General features: G+C 45.3%; 1 protein-coding gene across 4 annotated transcripts in view; it reads right to left on the bottom strand.

Annotated features, from left to right (window-relative positions):
* The window catches only part of Cyfip1 (cytoplasmic FMR1 interacting protein 1), an 84,469-nt gene that overhangs the window by 14,139 nt on the left and 48,233 nt on the right, over window positions 1-22,097 (bottom strand). For all 4 annotated transcript variants that reach the window (XM_057756598.1, XM_057756595.1, XM_057756596.1 and 1 more), the window contains exons 13-23: window positions 21,065-21,190; window positions 16,461-16,627; window positions 14,609-14,756; window positions 13,034-13,187; window positions 11,455-11,611; window positions 10,997-11,093; window positions 9,220-9,296; window positions 9,010-9,118; window positions 5,564-5,683; window positions 4,466-4,665; window positions 1,120-1,207 (exon numbers count right to left, since the gene is read on the bottom strand). In XM_057756598.1, the coding sequence (XP_057612581.1) occupies window positions 1,120-1,207; window positions 4,466-4,665; window positions 5,564-5,683; window positions 9,010-9,118; window positions 9,220-9,296; window positions 10,997-11,093; window positions 11,455-11,611; window positions 13,034-13,187; window positions 14,609-14,756; window positions 16,461-16,627; window positions 21,065-21,190 (1,443 nt within the window). The remainder of the gene's footprint in view (window positions 1-1,119; window positions 1,208-4,465; window positions 4,666-5,563; window positions 5,684-9,009; window positions 9,119-9,219; window positions 9,297-10,996; window positions 11,094-11,454; window positions 11,612-13,033; window positions 13,188-14,608; window positions 14,757-16,460; window positions 16,628-21,064; window positions 21,191-22,097) is intronic.

Below are 22,097 nucleotides of genomic sequence, written 5' to 3'. Positions count from 1 at the left end.
ACTCTAAAAAAAAACATTAAAAAAGCCATTTGGTGGAAATTAAAATTCCTCCAGAACCAGCGCTTCTTGGGATTAAACTATGTGCTCTAGGCGTACCAGGTGCTAAGAACTGCATTCTATTTACCAGTCAGGGCTCTCTGAATTAGCCAATCATGTAAGAATGTGAAGCTGTGCTCTAACCGCTCGGAGTGAGACGCAAGACCCTGCGCATTAGAAAAAAAACCCAGCTGGACTCTGGTGGGACAGGCTCGCCCACGCACGAGGCACCCTTACCCAAATACTTTAGAATGCACGCTTATTTCCTTGGATCCCAGACCCATTTCCAACACAGCTAGAAAGGAGATCATGAACTGGAGGGTGAGATCTTACGGTGTGGGGCGGGGGAGGGGTGTCCTAGACTCTATGTGACACGGGAACAGTGGGGATGACCAGGCACTAGTCGGGGGAGGGCACGAGAGAGGGCAACAAATTAGAACCAAGTGTAATGAACGACACAGCTGTATGGAAACACAAGAACAAACTCTGCCATTTGTATGCTAAGTTAAAACAATTACCTTTAAAGGTAATTCTTTTTCTGGCTAGGTATTCAATTTAAGTTAGTGATAATTCATTTTTGTCTTTCTGATTTTTCTACTTCTAACAAGGAAATAAAAAGAAGTCCCTACAGGAAATCTAAAAGCTATATTTCCTCCAGAAGTCTAGCTAGCCAGTTAAAATATCACTAGGTTTATTCAGAGGTCTCAAGAGTTAAAGGGAATAACTTCCTACCTCAGCTAACTTCTTGTCAGCTTGACACAGACAGTTACCTGGGAAGAGGAAGCTCACCTAAGAAGTGTGTTTATGGGACATTTTCAGGATTAATGATTGATGTGGGAGAGCCCAGCCCACTGGGGACAGTACCACCTCCGGGCAGGTGGTCCTGGGTGCTCTCAGAAAGCAGGTGAATAAGCCATGTTCTCCAGGGCCTCTCCATCAGTTCCTGCTTCCAGGTAACTGTTCTGACTTCTCTTCATGAGGGACTACAATCGTAAGCTGAAACAAACCCTTCCTTTATGATCTCAGTCAGGGACTTCCCACGGCAATCGAAACCTATTGTAACGCAAACAGGAGATAACCTACCTTGGATCCATGCAGATACTGGGGTTGTGCATTGGGCTGCTTGTCTCGTTGAAATTCCTGAGAAAATGGCAATACTGTCCGAACAAATCTAAACGAGAAAGATTACAAGGGAAAATAAGGAAAACAAAATTTAATAGCAATTCTTTGGCTTCCAGGGCTTCTGATTATATACCTAAAATCTTTTTCCTAGTTAAATGATAACATCAAATACGATAATCCTAGTGAATTAAAACCCCAAGAATGAAGTATAATAGATAAGTCCTCTAAAATACCACAGATAAATAATAGTAAACGCAATCTCATGAGCGGGAGCATCAGTTGTCCTCCTTCCTATAAACAGTCTTCACGTTCACAAAGACTCTGGCCTCCTAGCATCCTCGACAACCGGTAACAAACACATCCTTGGCTTTGCTGCATAGAAACAGGGTGAGGACAGTGTGAGGTGTGACATCGCAGGTACTTAAGAGCACTTGTCGTGAGCTAAGAAGCCAACTAAAGGATTTTTTACACAATTCAGTCAAAGGTCTGCATCTTGATGATGTATCTTCTTTAAGCAGAAACTTTCAAATTAAAGTTGAAACGTGGGGCTGGAGGTAAGATAGCTCAGCAGTCAAGAACACTGGCTGCTCTTCCAGGGGTTGGCTTCAGTTCCCGGCACCCATACGGTGGCTCACGGTTGTCTGTAATTTCAGTTCCAACGGACCCAATGCCCTCTTCTGATCTTACATGGATGAACTAGGCACACAGGTGGCCCCAACACATACATACAGGCAAATATACATATGAAAAATACATACACAGGTTTGCTAATTAAGTCTATGAACTTGGAGAACTCACACAATACTATATAATAAACTTAAAAGAGAGAGAACTTTTCCATAGTTTGCACACAAAGCACGTGTGCCTGAGACTAGGGGCCTGCAAGGTCAAGGCTTTCACAGAGTGCAACTGAGAGGGCCAGATTCTTACCCATTATCAGACCCTAGTAACTGTGGGCTGCAAAATCTTCTCAATGAGTATTCAGAAGAAAAATACTTTTTGATTTATTTTCGCTTTTTGATATTTCAAAGCAGGGTTTCTCTGTGTAGCACTGGCTGTTCTGGAACTCGCTTTGTAGACCAGGCTGGCCTCGATCTCACAGAGATCTGTCTGCCTCTGCCTCCAGCGTGCTGGGGTTAAAGGCGTGTGCCACCATTGCCCGGCAGAAAAATACTTTCTGTGTGTATCTTTCAAAAGGATAGCGTATCACTGTGCTGATGGATGAGGGATCAGGAAAGTCCCACACGCTCAGCCATTGTTGTCCCCAGTCAAGGCACGGTTAGGATAGGCTTAAGGAACCTTGCTTGAGGTAGTATGTTCCTGGGGGTGGGGTTTTGGTGTTGCAAAGTCTCTCACACTCCCTGCTGTGCTCTGTCTCAGGCTTCAAGACATGAGTCCTCAGCTTGCTGTTCCAACTGCCAGGCTCGCAGGCTGGCAAGCTTTCTCATTCCGATGGGGATGGACTCGACCCTCTGCAACTAGAAGTCCTGATAAAACCTTTTTTCTTGAAGTTGCCTTGGTCATGGTGTCTTAGCACAGCAATAGAAGAGTAAGCAATGAGCCCGGCATACACGATACTCAACTTGCCTTGTCTACGGATATCTACACGCCTTCAGCTGCCTCTGTTCTTGTGCCTATACACACCTGTGTGTATACAGGGAGCTTCTGCAGGCACCAGAGGTCACAAATATGTTCTAGGAAGAGCATCCTATAAGGATGCTGCTCAGAAGAGGCACCCTTCCCCTAGGGTGCATGGCTGTTCACACCATAGGGATAGATCCCATGTGTAAGACTGTCCCATACCACCAACCTCCACCTGTCTGTAATGAAGCCGGGGCAAGAGAGGGCAGCGGAGAGATAAATCTTAGCTCCCGTCACTGAAGGGGGACAAGCATCAAGAGAAGATACATCGTTTGTTACAAAAGGTTTCTTCCTGTGCCTACCCCTACAGCCTGATTTGCTTTCCCAAAGAATAAGCGGCTGGTCAGATTTCGACCAGGCAGGCCCTAACTGAGCTTGTCTAGTATGAAGATCGGACATAAAACATGGATGGACCAGAGAGTAGAATGCTTACTGCCATACCTGATCCACAGGACCATGTTGGTGGGGAGAGAACATACTCCTGTAAACTGTTCTCTGACCGCCAGGAGCATGTCATGGAACACATGTACTTAAATACACTCCACAAATAAATACATGAATGCATAAAAACAGCGAAAAATTAAAATATTCAAAATAATGTCATTAGTTAAACATTAAATATGACACATAATACATGCATTTCTTTCTTTCTTTTTCTTCTTAAGACAGGTTTTCTCTGTGTAACAGTCCTGGCTGTTTTGGAACTGGCTTGAGATGATTCTGGCCTTCAACTCACAGAGATCTGCCTGCCTCTGCCTCTTGAGTGCTGGGATTAGAGGTGTGCGCCACCACTGCCCAGTTTATTCTATAATTCTAGTATGCAGTATGCATACATAATACAGTGTATTATATCTATGACCACATTGGCGCTGCTTATGTTTTATGAACTAACTTTCCCCTTCATTGTAGGTCACATTTTTCTGACATTGGGCATAGCTGATTCCGGAATGGATGCTCGACACTGTGATATCTTCTTACTGGACAGCGGAGAAACTTGGGAGCAACCACCTTCATCAGCCACAGAAGTCAAATGGGCCAATGGCGGGACTCATTATCTTAAGGGCCCACCCTGTTGCTGGTGGTCTTCTGGCAAAGAGACCACACTGGTCCTAAGGAAATTCCATTCTGCTGACCAACGTGGACATTAAATACTGTTCCTATCAACCGCTCGACCACCAAATTGGCTACTCCATTCTCGTTAACACAACAGAAATAGAGTGGGAAGGAAGGCATTTAACTGACCCACACTCTCACAGCCCACAGCATTTCAGACAGAAACACGACAAGCAGAATCGCCCACCACATGCTGACGTCAGGGAGACGTAAAAGCAGGTGGTGCAGTTCCTGCAGCCATTTCCAATGCACTTGAGATTGTGTCTATGCTCACAACTAAGCACAGAGGTGGAGCCTTGGCTCTCCTGCCTCAGGATCCAGCCTTTCACTGGTCAATCTATTTCCAGATGCAAAGCCATGACTGTCTGCCCAACTGCTGGTCCAAGGCTGTGAACGGAAGAAACAGAGAGGGCCCGAGAGTCCAGAACACAAGGGAAGGAGGAGGGAGAGAGTATACTGGGATATCTATGGAAGTCAGTGCCGAAGATCGGCCATTGTAGATGCATCTGGAAGAGGGCTGTGCAGAAAAGACTCTGACGCTAAACATGCTTACCGGTTGGTGGAGCCATTATAGCAGTAGTTGGGCAAGAAGTCATAGTTCAGCTCCCAGAAGACATGGAGGGTAATCCTTCCATAAGGCGCAGACACATTGTGGTTGGCTTCCCGGAACATGGCGTCAAAGCTGTCCAGTGTGAGGTACTTGCTCATCAGCTTGTGTGTCATGCGATTGATTTCTAAGAGGCCATCCAGCTCCTGTGAAACCACAGAAACGTGAGGTGAGCACAGAGACGGGCTGCCCAGGGAGGAGGCATTTGCCTGCGGTCTGAGATCCCCACCTGGGATGTCTCACCTATGAAAGGTTGCACTGAGGTGGCTACCAACATGTCAGCCGAACTATATGAAACATGGCTGCGGTAGGTTACCAGAAATGGCTCCTCAACTTGACACCCGCCCCCACTTCTACAGTCACACCCACTGTGCCCTGGTCTTTTCTGCTCTGTGGTCACCTGAACATATTCACCAGAGTCCTCAAGCAACCACCGACCTTTGGTAAAAACAATTTGGACAAATCACTACCTAACACTCTTAATTCTTAATGTACCATCTAAGCCCGAGGCCCTGTCTCTGCCACCAGCATAGTCCAGCTGGTACTGGCCACTTTGGGTCAGTTTTCCCAACTGATACTTATATAGACACTTCTTGATTTACAGTGGACATACACCCTGATAAAGCAATTGTAAGCAGACATATCAGTAGGTGGTGAGAGAATTTACAATACTTAACCTTTTGAATATTATCATTGCTTAGGTCAGTGTATCTTCAATATGCCAAAATGTTTACATTATCGCCTAAGTGGACAAAACCACCTAATACAATGCTTGATAATAAAATATATTCAAACACTTTCTTTTAATCTATCCAGGAGTTTATAGATTTCAGTCCTGGTCCCCAATAGATCTAATTTACTCAAGATCATGACTATTCCCTTCTAAGTTCATATGAATTACGAATACTAAGAGCAGGTAATAATATGATACTTGACACAGTCGAAGGCCAATTATTCCCATCTTTTGTTGTCTACACAAGAACAGACCTACTATTAGCTCAACTTTATCGACAGAGAGGAAAACAAATTAGTTCTAGTACTTACAACCACTGATGTCAAATCTTCACTTTCAAACCGCCCGATTGCCAGTTCTAGAGATTTATACATGGCTGCTGAGACACGCTGCGTAATCAGACGATTGAGATCAATGGATCTTCCGAGCAGCTGGAGGAAGAGAGAGGGTGAGAGAGATCACGGTAAAGAATAAACACAGCCTGGCAGGATGGGTCAGTAGGGAAAAGGCACCAATGGCCACACCTGACATCTTGTTCAATCCCTGGAATCCAAATAATAGAAAGAAGGAAAAGGCTCATGCAGATTGTTCTTTGAGCTCCACACACACACACACACACCACAATGCCTTCCCCAAACACAAAGATGTACTTCTTTTTCAAAAGTAAGCACAAAGGTCTTATAAACAACAACAACAAAACAAATAAACATCAGCCATAAAACACCCAAGACAAATATACAAAAAATTGTGTGTGCGCACATATGTGTGTGCTCTTGAGGCATATGGCTCCCTGTGAGTTCAAGGTCTGGTCTATAGAGTAGGTTCCGGGGCAGACAGGGCTGTTACACAAAGAAACAGACACACATGTACGCACACATACATACACACATATATACACACACACCACACACATACACATAGCACACACATACACCACACACACGCATGTGTGCACAGACATACACACAAACATACATACACACACATACACCACTCACACATACACACATATACACATACACACATACACTACGCATGGACGCACGCACACACACACACAAACACGCCTATCTTTTTGTCTTTGTTTTCTCAAGACAGGGTTCTTCAGTGTAGCCTTGGCTGTCCTGGAGCTCACTCTGTAGACCAGGCTGGCCTCAAACTCAGAGAGATCCGCCTGCCTCTGCCTCCCGAGTGCTGGGATTAAAGGTGTAAAGTGTTAACTGCCACTACCCGGCAGAATCCTGTGCTAAAGCACAAGTCTTCTCACCTCATTCTATTTGTTTACATAGTCTTAATTAAATCTTAATTAAAGTTTGGTATCACAAAATAAATTTCATAATATTTCCACCCACGGGTATTATTCGTCCTTTGTTCAGTCAACCGCCCCCATGGTCTGCTCTTGTCCTTTTTGATGGTGGCTCCTGCTTTGCTTTCCTGTCTTTCTTATACACATATGAAACACAGATTCTGTATATCAAAGAAAACATGCAATGGTTATTTTTTTGAGTCTGCCTTATTGAGCTTCTATGATGACTTCCACTTCTGTCCACTTCCCTGTTAAAGGAGATCGGGGGCCACTCTCAGTCTCAGTTCAATCTACTTCTTATTGTATATGAGTTCCATTTTTCCCCCCGTTGACAGACCGATTCTATACCTTGGCTATGGGAACAGTGCTGTGATAAACACAGATGTGCAGGTATCCCTGTGGCAGTGCTCATTGAGAGTCCTCGCTCCAGCTTTATTTATTTAAAGATCTGGATTTGGACCTCTTGGAGAAGGAGCAACTCTTCTAGACTGGGCCTATTTCCTAGAAGCAAACAGGGTTCACAGAGCTGTGATTTCACCCTTGTAGTTAAGGTTGTTCAATAAAAATGTAACCCTTGCTGGGCGGTGGTGGCGCACACCTTTAATCCCAGCACTCGGGAGGCAGAGACGGGCGGATCTTTGTGAGTTCGAGGCCAGCCTAGTCTACAAGAGCTAGTTCCAGGACAGGCTCCAAAAGCTACGGAGAAACCCTGTCTCGAAAAATCTAAAAAAAAAAAAAAAAAGTAACCCTTTTATACACAGCATATTAAGTAGAAACCTAAATTCTCAGGCTAAGGTGGGAAGGTTGTTTAAGCCTATTAATGTAAGACTACTTGGACACATGAGAAGCCCTCTTCTGAGCTGTTGGTTGGTCAGAGTTGTCCAAACAACTCTCAAAACATCTTAATTACTATTGCCCTTACACTTGCTTCCCTATTGCTGAAGACACCCTACATGTCAGACACAAGGCCCAAAGGACCTGAGATGGATCGGACCCGAATCCTTTTTCTCTAGAACTAACTTTCATGCTACCAGAAGATTCCATGTAAGTTTCCAAAAGGAGAGAAGCAACCAAGGTCTTACCTACATTTTATACACCCGAAAGCAAGGCACAATAACCCTAAGGGTGCAGCGCTGGCACAAGACCATGGTGGTCACCCATAGCTCTCTAATTGGTCTTAAGACCCACTCAACAGGAGGAAAGTCACACCTGGTACTGGAAACCTAGCCAGACTACCCAGGGCCAGTGAAGTCTTGGATCTTGGAGGACCTACAATTGCTAGATTCCTAAACTAGCATTGTCCCTAACTAATTTCTCTCCCTTTACCAAGAAAACGTCTCTTTGCAACAGAGGGAGACCATTACAGAAAAACAGAACCAATCAGAAGACAGAGTTGCGCAGTCTGGCCCCACCCGATGTACCTATAATACAATTACTGTACTGAAGGCCCACAGGGACCACTGTGGAAGAAGGGTCACAGTGATTGTCAGAGCCAGGAGCTAGAAGTTTGTGGTGAGATTGTGTCTTCTACAAATGTCAGATGCCCGTGAAGTCTCACCAGCATGGATGCCTACAGGTGACTTGAACAAGGATGATACCAACAGACAAGCTAACATGGATGGGGGGGGAGATGCTCAGGAGGCTTGAACCGTAGACAACTAAGGAATACAGCTCTGAAAATGTACACGTGTATGGAAACTGAGGAGTTTGTATTTGTGTATTTAGAAGTGTGTGTGTGTGTGTGTGAAAAACAAGAAAAAGAGGAAATGAATTTGAAAGAGAGTAATGGGAGGGGCTGTTTGAGAGGCTTCGGAAAGAGGAAAAAGAAGGGAAGGAATTAATGTGATTCCATCATCGTCTTGGTAGTTTAGGATAATAATGGTCCCTATGGGTTCCTATGCTTGAATACTTGGTTCCGGGTTGGAGGAACTGTTTGGGAAGGATTGGGTATGGCTTTGTTAGAAGATGTGTGTCACCAGGGGAAGGCTCTGAGGTTTCCAAAGACTTGCACTCTCCCTCTGCCTTGTGGTTGTGTCTCCAGATGTGGCTCTCAGCTGCGACTCCATTGTCATGTCTTCCTCTGAGTTCCCACCCTGAGGGTCATCAACTTCCATACGTGGGCTCTCAGTTTTGACTCCACTGTCATGGTGGAGTTGATGACCGTGATGGTCATCAACTCTAACTCTCTGAAACCATAAGCCCTAAATAAATGTTCTCTTCTCTATGCTGCCTTGGCTTCTTATCATAGCAATAGCAAAGCAATTAAGACATAATCTCAACAACAACAAAAAGACTAGCCTGGGCAACACAGTGGAGAGGGGGGGGAAAAACAAAGTAAAACACCTTAATACTTTATTAGACCATTCATACGGCATGCTGCTTATAAAAGTCTAGCTGGCTCTAAAAAGCTGATTGATTTCAAGACACACTTCAGTAGGGTCAATGGCTCACCTGCACGTGTCTCTGCTTCAACAGCGTCTCGTAGCGGTTGGACGGCGGCAGGTGGATCGTGGCGCCCTGGTTTTTGCATTCTGATCGTAACCGTTTGTCGAGAAGCAAACTGGTGCAGGGGAGAGGGTATTTGTCACACACTGGGTTTATTTAACAGGACTATCGGATCAAATCAGGATTCTGCACGAGGACCGCACATCACACGCTTACCTTCCTGCCATAACCTTGTAATATGCAAATATCTGGTCTGCCAGTTTGTAAACAAATTGGTCAAAACATAGATTCACCTGGCAAAAAAGCAAACTGTGTTAGAGTTCAACTCCTGACACCAAGATCATATAACTCAAAAACAAACGTTTCTGCTTTCCTTTGCTTATTTTGCGTTGTTTTCAGCAACAGTTGATTCATTACGTAGCTCATTCTAACTCTGATCCTTAAGGCTCAGGTTCCTGGATCCTGGGACTATAGGCATCACGTGCATCATAGCTAGCTCCAAACCCTTGCTTCAACACAAGTTGAGGCTCTTATTAGAAAAGAAAAAGTATTGATGATCTTGTTATCTAACATGGCACATAGAGTGTGTTGGGGTGACCACCATGCCAGCATCAAAAGTTAGATTAGAACACCATTGAGGAAAAGCAGACATGGTAGCACATTTCTGTCACAGTGCCTAAGAAGCTGAAGGAAGAGGATCAGAAGTTCAAGGTTGGGGGGATATGTTCAAAGCACATGATACACTTGAGAAAATTATCCTTGTGGAACTACCTCAATATGCAGTGTATACGCCAACAAAACTGCTTACAAAAGAAGAAGGAGGAGGAGGAGGAAGAGATGATTAAGAAATCAGGCAAGTGGTGGTGTATGCCTGTAAACCCCACACACAGAAGCAAGGGCAGGCAGATCTATGAGTTTTAGGCCAGCCTGATTTACAGAGTTCAAGGAAGAATAAAAGTTCACTGCTAGCCGAAGCTACATAGGGATCTCGAGAGCGGTGTAAGTCATGGAAGACCCTATCTCCAAACGCAAACAACCAAACAAGAAGAAGCTTACAGGGAGAGCATAACACTCGTCCTCTCAAATTCAAAGGAACAGGAAAATGTCCCCGAGCCATCTGCTCTCGGGGAGGTAATGCACGCCATGGCTAAGTCACTTCACTTTTGAATGTACTTGGCACAGGCTGTCAAACACCCTGGAACTTAGGGCCTCACTTAAACACGGGCATGGCATCGTTCTTCAGAACCATGAAGAGAATGTGTGTGCTCTGAGAGGCAGGGAGGCGCAGGACCATCCTGCACTGCCTGGGCATCAGGACATCATCCCTGAGAAAACATTAAGATGTTGTCTGGGAGGAGGTGGAGCTGCCCGGGTACAGGAAGTAATCTCTTGAGGTTAAGTCCTCTTACATCTTAAGCAAAAGAAAGAGACACAGCCACTCAGTTGCATGTGTATGCTAACCTAACGATTTCACCTGTGCGCACGCGCCCTTAAGAAATAACCCAATACAGTCAGGATTACTCATGTAATCCCAGTACTGAGAAAGCTGAGGCAGGAAGATTGTCATGAGTCTGTAGATAGCCTGGGCTAGGAGAGGAGTGTGTGTGTGTTGGGGGGGAGCACACAAGCATGCACCAGTTCAGTGTGAATAAAAAAGTGTGCGTAACAGGAAGTTCAGCAAAGTACTATTTTATTGCTTCTAAATTTAAAAAACCTAATGAAATTCAAAAGAAAGTGGGGACTGGTTCAAATGAACGGAGCATCCCGCCAAGCGACAGATACGGACGCAGAGATTGCTTATTGCGTAGTGGAAAAGCATACCCTTCCGGTGTATAATCAGAGGAGGCGAAGCCAGAAAGGCTCATACCGAAAAGCGCATTTCACCGCTTAACGCACTCTACATTTAGAGAAAGTTTAGCTTTTGATTACCCAAGATAAAGAGTAAAATTTAAGAGGTACCTAATAAAAGCCACTAAGGCTGCGGGTCCCTTACCTCCGCCTCGATTTCGTCATAGAGAAACTGCTTGTTGAACCTGGTGAGCGCGTAGTGGGCGCTGTCATTGTACAGATCCAGGGAGTAGAGGACATACCTGCAGAGGATGGACAGCGGTCACTCCCCGGCCAGCGACGTGTGACCCTCGCAGCTGCCTAACCCGAGGAAATTCAACTGCCATACAAAGAAACCGATTTCTCGCTTTTCACGGCAAACGGTATTCCCGTACAAAGTTGAACCTTAAGGGGTTACTGCACATCACCGGGTCAGACAAAGCGAGGCACCTTTTCCTACATGAAGGATACACAAAGACTACGCAGATGAAGGGCCTCCATGACTTTACCGTCTTCATGGTGTGGTCTAAGTATCTATTGGTATCGGTATTTAGTGTTTTTCTTTCCGTCTTAATTCTGAGTTAATACGTGCAGAGATAGGCGCACGCCGTGAAGGCTACTCACTCCATCATGGATGCCTCCTTGGTCTCGAGGATGTGGTCAGTAAGAATCCAGGGCATAGACATCTCAATAGGGAACTGGATCCTCCTGCCCATGGTCAGCTCCAGGAAGAACTCTCGGAACCACAGCTGGGAAAGGTCACAGCACTGCTGCAGTGTTTCTTGAGGGGTTCAAACGACACCAGGTTATCGTTCGCGGGCAGAAAATGACTCGTAGTCCAGAGGAAACGAGAGGGGTTTTACACAGGATGTGGCTCCTCTATGCTTAGCTCCCAGCCATGCAGCATGGATGCAAGCAGGAAGGGGTCACCGGACACGTCATATGAGACACAAGACTAATATGAGTGTGGCTTCAGGACAGTGAGGACCCTACACCTTCAGGGCAGCCAGTGTCGTCCTGCCATCAGGGACCTCAGGGACCCTTCCTGGCAGGATCGGGGGACGGTGTCCTTTTGAAAAAGAGAAGTGAAAACAGGACCCCAGGATTCATATCCCTCATCTGAAAACCGGAAATCCCAAATGCTCCAAGATCTCAGAATTCTTAGGTACGATGTGGTATTCATACTGCTTCTCGTGCAATGGGAAGAAATCCAAACGTAGACACAGAGACTATGATAAGGTATGGCTGTGTCTAGTGACAGGGTCATAGTCAGAGCTGGCTCAGATGCCGACCAATTAAAATGACTGTGACATCAGCATGCAACCTCGGGAACTGGAGGTAATGTGACCATGCAGCGTATGACTCTCCAATCTTCAGACTATGTGCATAAGGTGCAAAAAAATAAGAAACTATGTATACTCGGATCCCATCCCCCAAATCTGTCATTACACAAGCATGTCTGGTCCCAACCATTTCAGATGAAGGATACTCAACCTGTGTGTCCCTTTCCGTAGGACAAACACCAGTGTCTAGGATGTAAGATTACATGCACATTCGGGAGAGGTTTAACCGATACAGAACTAGAAACAGATCTAAAACGATTAAGATTTGTTATGTTCTCGGAGCTCACAGTAACAGTATTATTCTTTCTCTACTGCCTGCAGCCCCCAGGCAAGGCACAGAGATCTCCTGCTCTAAGCAGGAGACCGTGAACGGTGTGATGAGGCCACAGGCAGACACAAAGGGTAGAAAGCACCCACCAGTGCCAGGTCAAAGTGGCAGGGTGTCACCAAAATGGTCACTTGTCTGTCTCTGAGCACTTCTGCTACCTGGGCAGTGGGGGCCAGAGAGGTCATTTCTTCTACTCGTCAATGCCTGGCTCTCGATCCAGGTAAGAGATTACAGCTCCCTGTTTTCGTCATCCTGATTTTGTGTTCACTCGGCAGGGCCAACCAAAGCCCTGTGGTCCTCGTCCTGCTAAGTTTAGGCCATGTCTTACAGAGGCCATGGCAGAGGCTGGGGATGGCAAGGAACCCGGGGGCTCTCCAGGATGTCTGGCCACCACCACAAAGGTGAGGACGTGGTACCATGTGGGTGCATGAAGAGATGGGCAGGAAGATGGTCAGGTAGGCAGAAGCGTCCCGGGTGGTGTTAGCAGTGTTAGAGCATGCCAGGCCGGACTCTGGTCAGCACTGTCTCTTACCACTGAAATTTATCAAGTGTGTGTAGAAGAAGGACTCTCGATGGAACTTTTCTATGTCCAATATGGTGGGCCCCTCAAGGCTACTTCTCAAGGTTTTCTTGGCACCACTTTTGTCTGCAATGAGGGACTCTAGCATGGTTCTCACCATGTAAAGCTGTGTTATCCAAGGAGGTATTTGTAGGGGAAAAAATATAAACGGTACATTAGTCACAACAAACGGGAAAAATCTACAGAAGAAGACCTGCTCCACTACACCTTGGCTGAATCCCATGCCCGCAATCAGCCTGCCAGAGAGAGGCTGTCCGGAGGGCCTGGGACTCCGCAGAGCCAAGACGCCGCTTCCTGGGACGAACTCTGTGTAGAGGAGCAGCTCGCCTCCGTGCCATAAGCATCAACAAGAAAAACGAAGGATGTCTTACCACCAAAGGTTAAGAGAGGTGGATAGGTGTACGACTGCCTCAGAAACGCGTTTACCACATGCAAGAGCCTTTCCATGCCCAGAGACTTGAGCTGCCTCTGCAGCTCGGCAGAGCTCAAGGACTCAGCCATAGTGCGCACCAGGAAGAGCTAGACACGGACAGACGGGGAAGGAGAAGCGGGAGAGAGCCGTTAGTCACACGATGCACAGGTCTGGTGTGGTGGTGGGGGGGAGGGGGACACAGGGACAGGCAAATGGATGGAAGAGCGGAGGGCGGTGCATGCCTCACACGGACCCCAAGAGTGGCCGAGTGCCTTGCTCCTGATCGGCAAGCGGTTACACACAGACCCAGCCATGTCCTTGCCGGTACCTTTCTACAGGAGTGATAGAGATATGAAGCCTCTAAGAGACGTGACAGGAGGGGACAGGTTCCAAAGCAGAGAGGAGCATCTAGAACCAAGTGAGTCAGTGAGAAGCCCCTCAAGGACGGCTTACATACACCGGAAGGAAGGGCAGCAACGGCAGCTTTAGACCATGACATACGAGAACGACATTTCATTTTTAGGAACACTCCATTTATAGATTTAACATGGAAATTACAGTCACACGTTTAAACATCGAGAGAGAAACACAGACATGCGGGCATATGCCGGCAGTTCTGGGAGGCCGAAACATGGGAACTGCTAAGTTGGACGCTAACCCTGAGCGATATGGTGAGTACCGGGCCAGCTGAGGCTAGACCCCTTTTCTGTAAAAATACTGAAGTGGTGTGGGTGTGGCGGAGCACCCTAAAATCCCAGCACTAAGGAGGTGGAGGTAGTAAGATCAGAAGTTGGAGGCCAGCCTAGGTTGCGAGACCCTGTCTCTACAAAGCAAAAAGGGAACACGATATAAATATGGAAATATAGGCATATATTTCACAGACAGAAACAGAAGTGGCATCCTATGACTTGTGCAGTTAAATGCAGAAACCAGATACCCCCAGGAATGTCTGAGTCAAGGTTTTAGATTCACTTGGGCAAGGTACAGAGGAGAAGAAAAGCCTCAGGCAGAGCAGGATTTGCCTGCGCAGACAACGGCACCACTATGTCAGTCCCGCCCCATCTGTACCGCCACCCCCGCCCCCAGCCCCGTTCTAGGACAAAGATGACGAGAACCTGTGTGCTGGAGGGTCCTACAGCACGCCGTGGCACCTTGATGTCAAAGCCACTCTTAGGGTCCTTCTCGCCCCGCAGAGCTGGGTCGTTGAAGGGTTCGTGCCCAGTCTCCCAGTCACACACAGTCTTCCTGATGGCCTGCAGAACACTAAACAGCCCATCAAGGCATCAGACGGGGGTCTCTGCAATCACGGCATCACTTCACCCAACCACCAACACACGGAGGACGCCTCTGGCTGGCGTAACAGGGTAAGAGTCTATTCATATGAAACTTAAAAACAACAACAACAAAAGGGTTGCATTCTTTAAAGTGATACTAGTCCCAAGAGACGTAGTTTGCACCAATAAGCCAGGAAACAAGGTTTAACTTCATGAACATGAACCAGGCAGCCAAGTCAGGGCAGGGAGAACAGAGGCTCTCAAAGGCCCATCCAGACAGCAGCGTTCTGCCTGGCTGTGGACAATCGTTCCTGCACAGCAGCAGGAACTGAACTCATCACATAATTCAGGAGAAAGGATATGTGTCTCGACTCCCTGGAAATATAACCCCAGTTGCTAACAAGCTGTACTGTTAGGATGGGGTACAAGGACTAGAGATATCTTATGTTGATTCCGGTCACTTCATGTGAAAAGTTCTGGATAAAACTCAACGGCTGAGCGGTGCTGGAGCAAGCATTTAATTCCAGCACTTGGGAGGCAGAAGCAGGCAGATCTGAGTTCAGGGCCAGCCTGGTCTACACCATGAGTTTCAGGCCAGCCAGGGCTACACAGAGAAACCCTCCCTTTAAAAGTGGTTGGTGGAACAGATCTGGCTTTTGTCAAGAGCAGGCACTGCTATCTCCAATGTGCCTTCAACAAAATTGTTACCCGAAAGACCGGAACAAGGGTTTCGGATTTCACATCTGTTTGGGGTTGGGACGATTTAAATATAAGTAAATTTTCTTGGGGGATAAGATATAAGTCTAAATAGGATACTAATTTGTTTTATATATAAACTACACATATAGTCAGATGACAATTTTATACGTTATTTTAAGTATTTTTGGATATAAAATTGTCTAATTCAGCATGCAGGTTTCTATTATGGCATCATATTGTCATTGAAAATGTTCTGCATCTTTAAGACTCAGTGGTAGAGTATGCCTAGTGTTTGCAAGGACCCGTATTGAGTCCCTACCACCACATACACGTGCAGGTCTACAGATGTGTGCACATGCTCTCTCTCGCTCTGACTTTGGGGGCATCTTAGATTTTAGACTTTTATAATTAGAATGTACACACAGTATAGAATTTTCTTAATTCTAAAAACCATATTATCTCAGGCAACTCTAAAGCGAAACACTATATATTCCTGAACTCTGGTAGGTTTCGATAACACACGTTTCTTTGAAAGTCAAGACACAGACACACAGACACAGAGACAGACACACACACACACAGCTTAAATTAAACTTACATTAAGATAAAGCTTACATTAAAAACTCTCACGGTCTCTCAGATTAATCATATCTAGGTCATTTTTCGCTAGACTTATAGGATAGTCTAAAAGATGTCGTATTTGGGAGAGGGAGAGCAGAATGTGGGGTCTTATATCCCAGAACACCTAGTGGCTGGATGATTCTCTTGACTCTGGGTCTCTAAACCCCTGAAATACTCAGCAGAAAACTGATGACTGCTGTTCAGGTCACTAATTAGACCCCCCACATTCTACGTAGCCGCAATTGATCAGAAACATGGTTAGGAGTTGAAGAGAAACATCCTGAGCCTACTTATGAAAGCAGACATGCCTTCCGTCTGAACCTCAGCTCCCTCCATGGCCTTGGGGCTGTGAGGGAGAATGAGGGAGGCTGACCTCTGGATGACGTTCTTCTTCTTCTTGATGGCCTGTCTCAGCGGCTCTCTGAGGGTCACCTGGGAAAAGTCTTGCAGGGCAGCGTAGACAGTGTGCCTGATGGCGTGATTGAACACGCTCTCCATCCTGCCCATCAGTACCTGCAGGCCTTTGATCATGGCGATCACCTGAAGGGGGACAGGGGACAGTCCTTCACTGCCTGGGAAGTCTCCTTCTCACTCACAGATCTTCCTTGGCTCCTGTCATTGCCAGTGCCAGGCTATCCTGTCCCATCACCTTCTGCCCCACAGCAGAAGACTCCGTATGCTCTGTGCCTACCTGGAATTGACCTCACCTCATCCCACCATGAGTACCCTGAGGGCAGCAGTATCTGATTCAAGAACGCCCTTGTCTATCATGCCCATCCCTGATGGATTCAAAGGCAGAAGTACACACTCAAAAGGCAAATATGAACGTGACCCAGAAAGGAAAAAGAAGTTATAAGGGTTTGTATATTAAATCCCACTTGTTGAATAAGAACGGGACATGAACTTAATACATGTCTAGAAAGGGTCTAGAATTAAAAAAACAGACAAACGAAGCCAAGTGTTTAAATTTCTATGTAACAGTTCCATAGATGCTACATATTTCCATGAAGTCACATGAAGGGTTGCCACGAGTTTATGCTGGAGAACTATATGATTGAAACGGGGGAGGGGGGAGAAACTTTTACTTTAAAAAAATGCATAGTGCAGGGGCTGGAGAGATGGCTCAGCAGTTAAGAGCACTGGCTTCTTTTCCAGAGGACCTGGGGTCAATTCCTGGCAACCACATAGTGACAGCCAACCATCCCTAACTCCAGTTCCAAGTCTAATGTCTTTTCATCCCCAGCTCTACAGCTCCTGAGGTCTCCCTTTCCTCTCTGGCCCTGTGTTGCATGGATTACAAAGACCTTCTCTACCCTTCCTTCCCCAACTCATCCCAGTTGCCCAGCCTTCAACCCCAGCAGGCATTCTCTGTGAACACGCCAGCTGAATGGGCAAGAAAAATTGGCGACACACAACCACCACAGGCTCCAAAACGCCAGGGGAAACAGAAGCCAAGGAACAAACCACCTAGTCAACAAATCCAGAAATCAACATCTAGACCGTTCAATCAACAACAGTCAGGGTAACATGTCTCCAATAGAACCCAGCCATCCCACTACAGCAGGCATGTATATCCCAGCACATTGAAGCCCAAGAAATCGATCTTAAAACCAACAACGTGAAGGTGATAGAGGTCCTTAAAGAGGAAATGAACAGATCAATTGGAAGAATAAACCCCTTAAAGGAAGTCGAGAAAACACAAACAGTGGAAGGAAACAAATAAAACTCTTCAAGACCTGAAAATGGAGATAGAAGCAATTGAGAAAACACAAATGGAGGTAAATCTGGAAATGAAAAATTATAGGAATGCAAACAGGACCGACAGAGACAAGAGCATAGTATGGAGAGCCGCTTGTTGGTTCCCGGCATAAGAGAATACAAGACATGGAAGAGAGATTCTCAGACATTGAAGACATGATAGAGGAAATAGATACATTGGTCAAAGAAAATGTTAAACACTTTCAACAGAAATCATAGAAGAAAACTTTCCTAACCTAAAGGACAGGCTTATAAGGACAGAGGAGCATAGAACACCAAACACATTAGAGTAGATAAGAAAGCGGCCCCCACACCACACAATAATCAAAACACTAAACATGCTGAACAAAGAAAGACTATTAACAGCTGCAAGAGAAAAAGATCAAGTAACATATAAAGGCAGACCTATTAGAATTATACCCGATTCTCAATCGGGACACTAAAAGCCAGAAGGTCCTGAATAGATGTTTTACAGACACCAAGAGACCACAGATGCCGTCCCAGATTTCGATACCCAGCAAAACCTTCAATCACCATATATGGAGAAAACAAGGTATTCCATGACAAAGTCAAATTTAAACAATATCTACAAATCCAACTCCAACCCAAGGGAGGAGGTTAACTATACACACGAAGACACACGGAATAATATCACACCAGCAAAACCAAAAGAAGGGAAGCACACGCCTGAACGCCTGCGCAAGCACACCACACCACCACCAACAAAACAACAAAATCTAACAATCGTTGGTCATTGATGACTCTAAACATCCATGGGCTCAATTCCCTAATGAGAAGACATACACTAATAGATGGGAAAACAGAATCCATCCTTCTGCTGCATACGAGAAACAAACCTCAAGATCAAAGACAGACATTACATCAGAGGAAAAGGTTGGGAAAAGATATTCCAGGCAAACGGACCTAAGAAGCAAGCTGGTGTAGTTCTTTTAATATCTGACAAGATAGACTTCAAACCAAAACTGATCAGAAGAGAAAGGGAAGGACAACACATACTCATTGGAGTAGAGATGCACCAAGATGAGATTTCAATGCCGCAAACACAAGAGCACCCAAGTTTGTACAAGAAACACTACTACAGCTTAAGCTACACACTGACCCTCACATACTGATACTGGGAGACTTCAATGCTTCATTCTCAACAACTGACAGGCTGTCCAGACAAAAACTAAACAGAGAAATGCTGGAGCTAACAGACTTGTAAACCAAATGGATTTAACAGATACCTACAGAACATTTCACCCAAACACAAAAGACTATACCTTCTACTTTGCCCCTCCAATAATAGAATATAATAAACTAAATCCTCCCACTGACAAACAATTTATCTTCAATAGTCAACAAGATGCCAAAATAGTCCAATGGGAAAAGATTACCTTTCTGTTAAACACGGGGGACAGCTGGATATTCATATGCAAAAGAAAAAAGCTGGGGTTCTTTTTTTTTTTTAGATTTTATTTATTATGTATACAGCATTCTTGTGCCTACAGGCTGGAAGAGGGCACCAGATCTCATTTTGGATGGTTGTAAGCCACCATGTAGTTGCTGGGAATTGAATTCAGGACCTTTGGAAGAGCAGCCAGTGCTCTTAACCTCTGAGCCATCTCTCCAGCCCCCAAAGCTGGGGTTCTTGATAGTAAGAGTTAGCTCAACAAGCTTGGGATGATTATACCCTTGCATATTAAGGGCTGTAGCTCGAGAGACGGCTCAGTAGCTAAGAACATATGGAAGTCCTAGCAGAGGACCTGCAGCTCCAGCTCCCATGTCGAGTGGCTCACAGCTATCTGTAACTGCAGCTTCAAGGGAGGTAAAGACCTCTCCAGCCTCCACAGACAACCCCCACACAAAGACATCCAGCATTCACTCATACAGACATATATATAGAAATACAAATGCTAATAGAGCATCAAAAAAGGAAGGTCTACCTATTGGTCACTAATAAGGTACTTGATTAACTAAGTAAATCATTAGATAATCTAATCCAGGAATAAATATTAAGAGCATAGCATAATCAAGATGAGCTGGTGAAAGGAACTGAAAGGGAGTTTTAGTGATCATACCTAAAAGGGGAACCAGTATCTAGAATATAAAAAACTCCTGCAATTCAATAAATCAGTTTTAAAAATAGGTAAATAATGTACACAAAGAGCCAATCCGCACAAAACAAAGAGAAGGACAGAAATTCAGCTGACACGCCATTTGTGGATTCTGTGATCGGTATAAGTAGAAATCTCCCCCTACTCAACAACAAAAACCTATGAATACTTTATTGCAATTAATGAGTTTAGACATGCTAGTAGACAGAAAGAAAAATATTTAAAATTTACATTTTAAATAGTTATTTGGAAACATCGAAAGTATACCAGCTACAAGAGCCAATATCTAGAAATAAAAACAGAAAATAATCTAGAATTTCCAGAGATATATGATAGAGAGAGAGGGTGAGTGTGAGAGAGAGATGTACTATCAGAAGTTCATTAGTTCTCCCTAAAATGACCTTGACATTTATATATATCCTGATGGGAAATTCCAACGTATTTCCCTGTGAGACATAAAGAGCTCACTCTAAGATGGGCATGATGGGCTGTCTCCGTGGGCAAAAGAGCTTTCCGTGCAGACCGAGTGACCTGAGTCCAACCCCAAAACACTGCAAAAATAAGAGCCTCGACACATGTTGTGGTGCATTCATGCAGACGTGTGCACACACATGCACACACACTCCGATCATGAAACTGAATTAAGAAATTTTATCCATTAGAAGAACCAGGAGAAAAAAAAGAACTTTAAAAAATAAGGAAGGAAGGAAGGAGGGAGGGAGGGAGTGAGGGAGAGAGAGAGGAAGGAAAGAGGGAGGTAGGAAGGGAAGAAAGGAAGGAAAGAAGGAAGGAACGAAGAAGAGAAGGAAGGAAGGAAAGAGGGAGGAAGGCAGTTAGTTCAAGACTGTTGAGGACCACATAAGTGAGATAAAGAATTAATAGCCATTATGAGTAGAAAACAACCAGAACCTGCCATATGGCTACCTTCTTGGGGTAGAGACCAAATCCCAATTTATCTATCACCTGTCTTTCCACTTTCAAGAAACTACTGTCCACTGGCAAGCACGCACAGGGGGGCTGGTAACACCTACCCCTCACCCCGCCCCCCCTTCGCTAGGCACCAGCATGAGCAGCACAGGGAACAGGAAGCAGGCGTCCTCACCTCCACCAGGGCAAACTTCTCCTCGGTGGTGTAGTTATAGCGCGTGGCGCGCTCATACTCCTCAGCATTGTCCGGGCAGTCCTTGTTTGAGTACTTGTCGGTGGGGTGGACCAGCTTCCAGGAGTACTGTGGCAGTCAAAAAGAGGAAAGATATTCCACGCTGAAAACACTTGAGTTTGGACTGATGAGACCGTGGCTGAGGCCACCGAGAGGTGAGCCTTTAAACATACATACTGCTTTCTAAATGTGTCTTTTACACACGCACACACACGTGCACGCACACACGCACACACACACTGCTAAGTGTCTCTTGCACACACACACAAATGTACGCACACACACACATTGCTTTCTAAAAGTATCTCTTACATACACACACGCACATGCACACACATGCGCGCATACACAAACACACACTATTACCTCCAAAAAACAGCACTCAGTCATATAAGCCAGGCTTAAGAACTAATCCAGGCAAAATGTCCAAGTTGTCGTATGCTGAGTAAGTAAAACTTCAGGCAATTTATATTTGTATTTAAAACAAAAGTATGCTTTTCAAATGGCCATGTATGCTTCCAATTGCATAATGTTTATCTGACTAAAATAGACTTTTAAAAGGGAAAGACATGCAAATTACAGATATTTAAATCTTCATAGCTACCAGAAACATTTTACTAAACCTTAAAGATACTAATGGCTACAACTCCAAAGAGTCAAATATTGGTCTAAACAGGAGAATGGGAGCTAGGAAGATAGTGAAGGCACTGGCTCTCCAGCCTGATGACCCAAATTTGGTGACTGACAAATAATCTTGCCATTGCAAGTTGTCCTACAAGGTGTGTGCCTTGGCACACCTCTTCCCCTGCCTCATATAAACAAACAGGCACAGAAAAATAAACAATGATCCTGTTGGCCAGCTTTCTGATTTATATCTCAAAAGATGAGACCCTTTATGTGACATGGCGGAAAAGCACCCCTAACCAACCAGGAGTGGCTACACATGTAGCTGCTTGAACTTCCAAACACACGGAGA

The sequence above is a fragment of the Chionomys nivalis genome, chromosome 23 (genome assembly GCF_950005125.1).
Source record: "Chionomys nivalis chromosome 23, mChiNiv1.1, whole genome shotgun sequence".
Taxonomy (NCBI): Eukaryota; Metazoa; Chordata; class Mammalia; order Rodentia; family Cricetidae; genus Chionomys; species Chionomys nivalis.
Note: the sequence above shows the minus strand (reverse complement) of the source record. Positions and strands in the feature narration are given on the sequence as shown.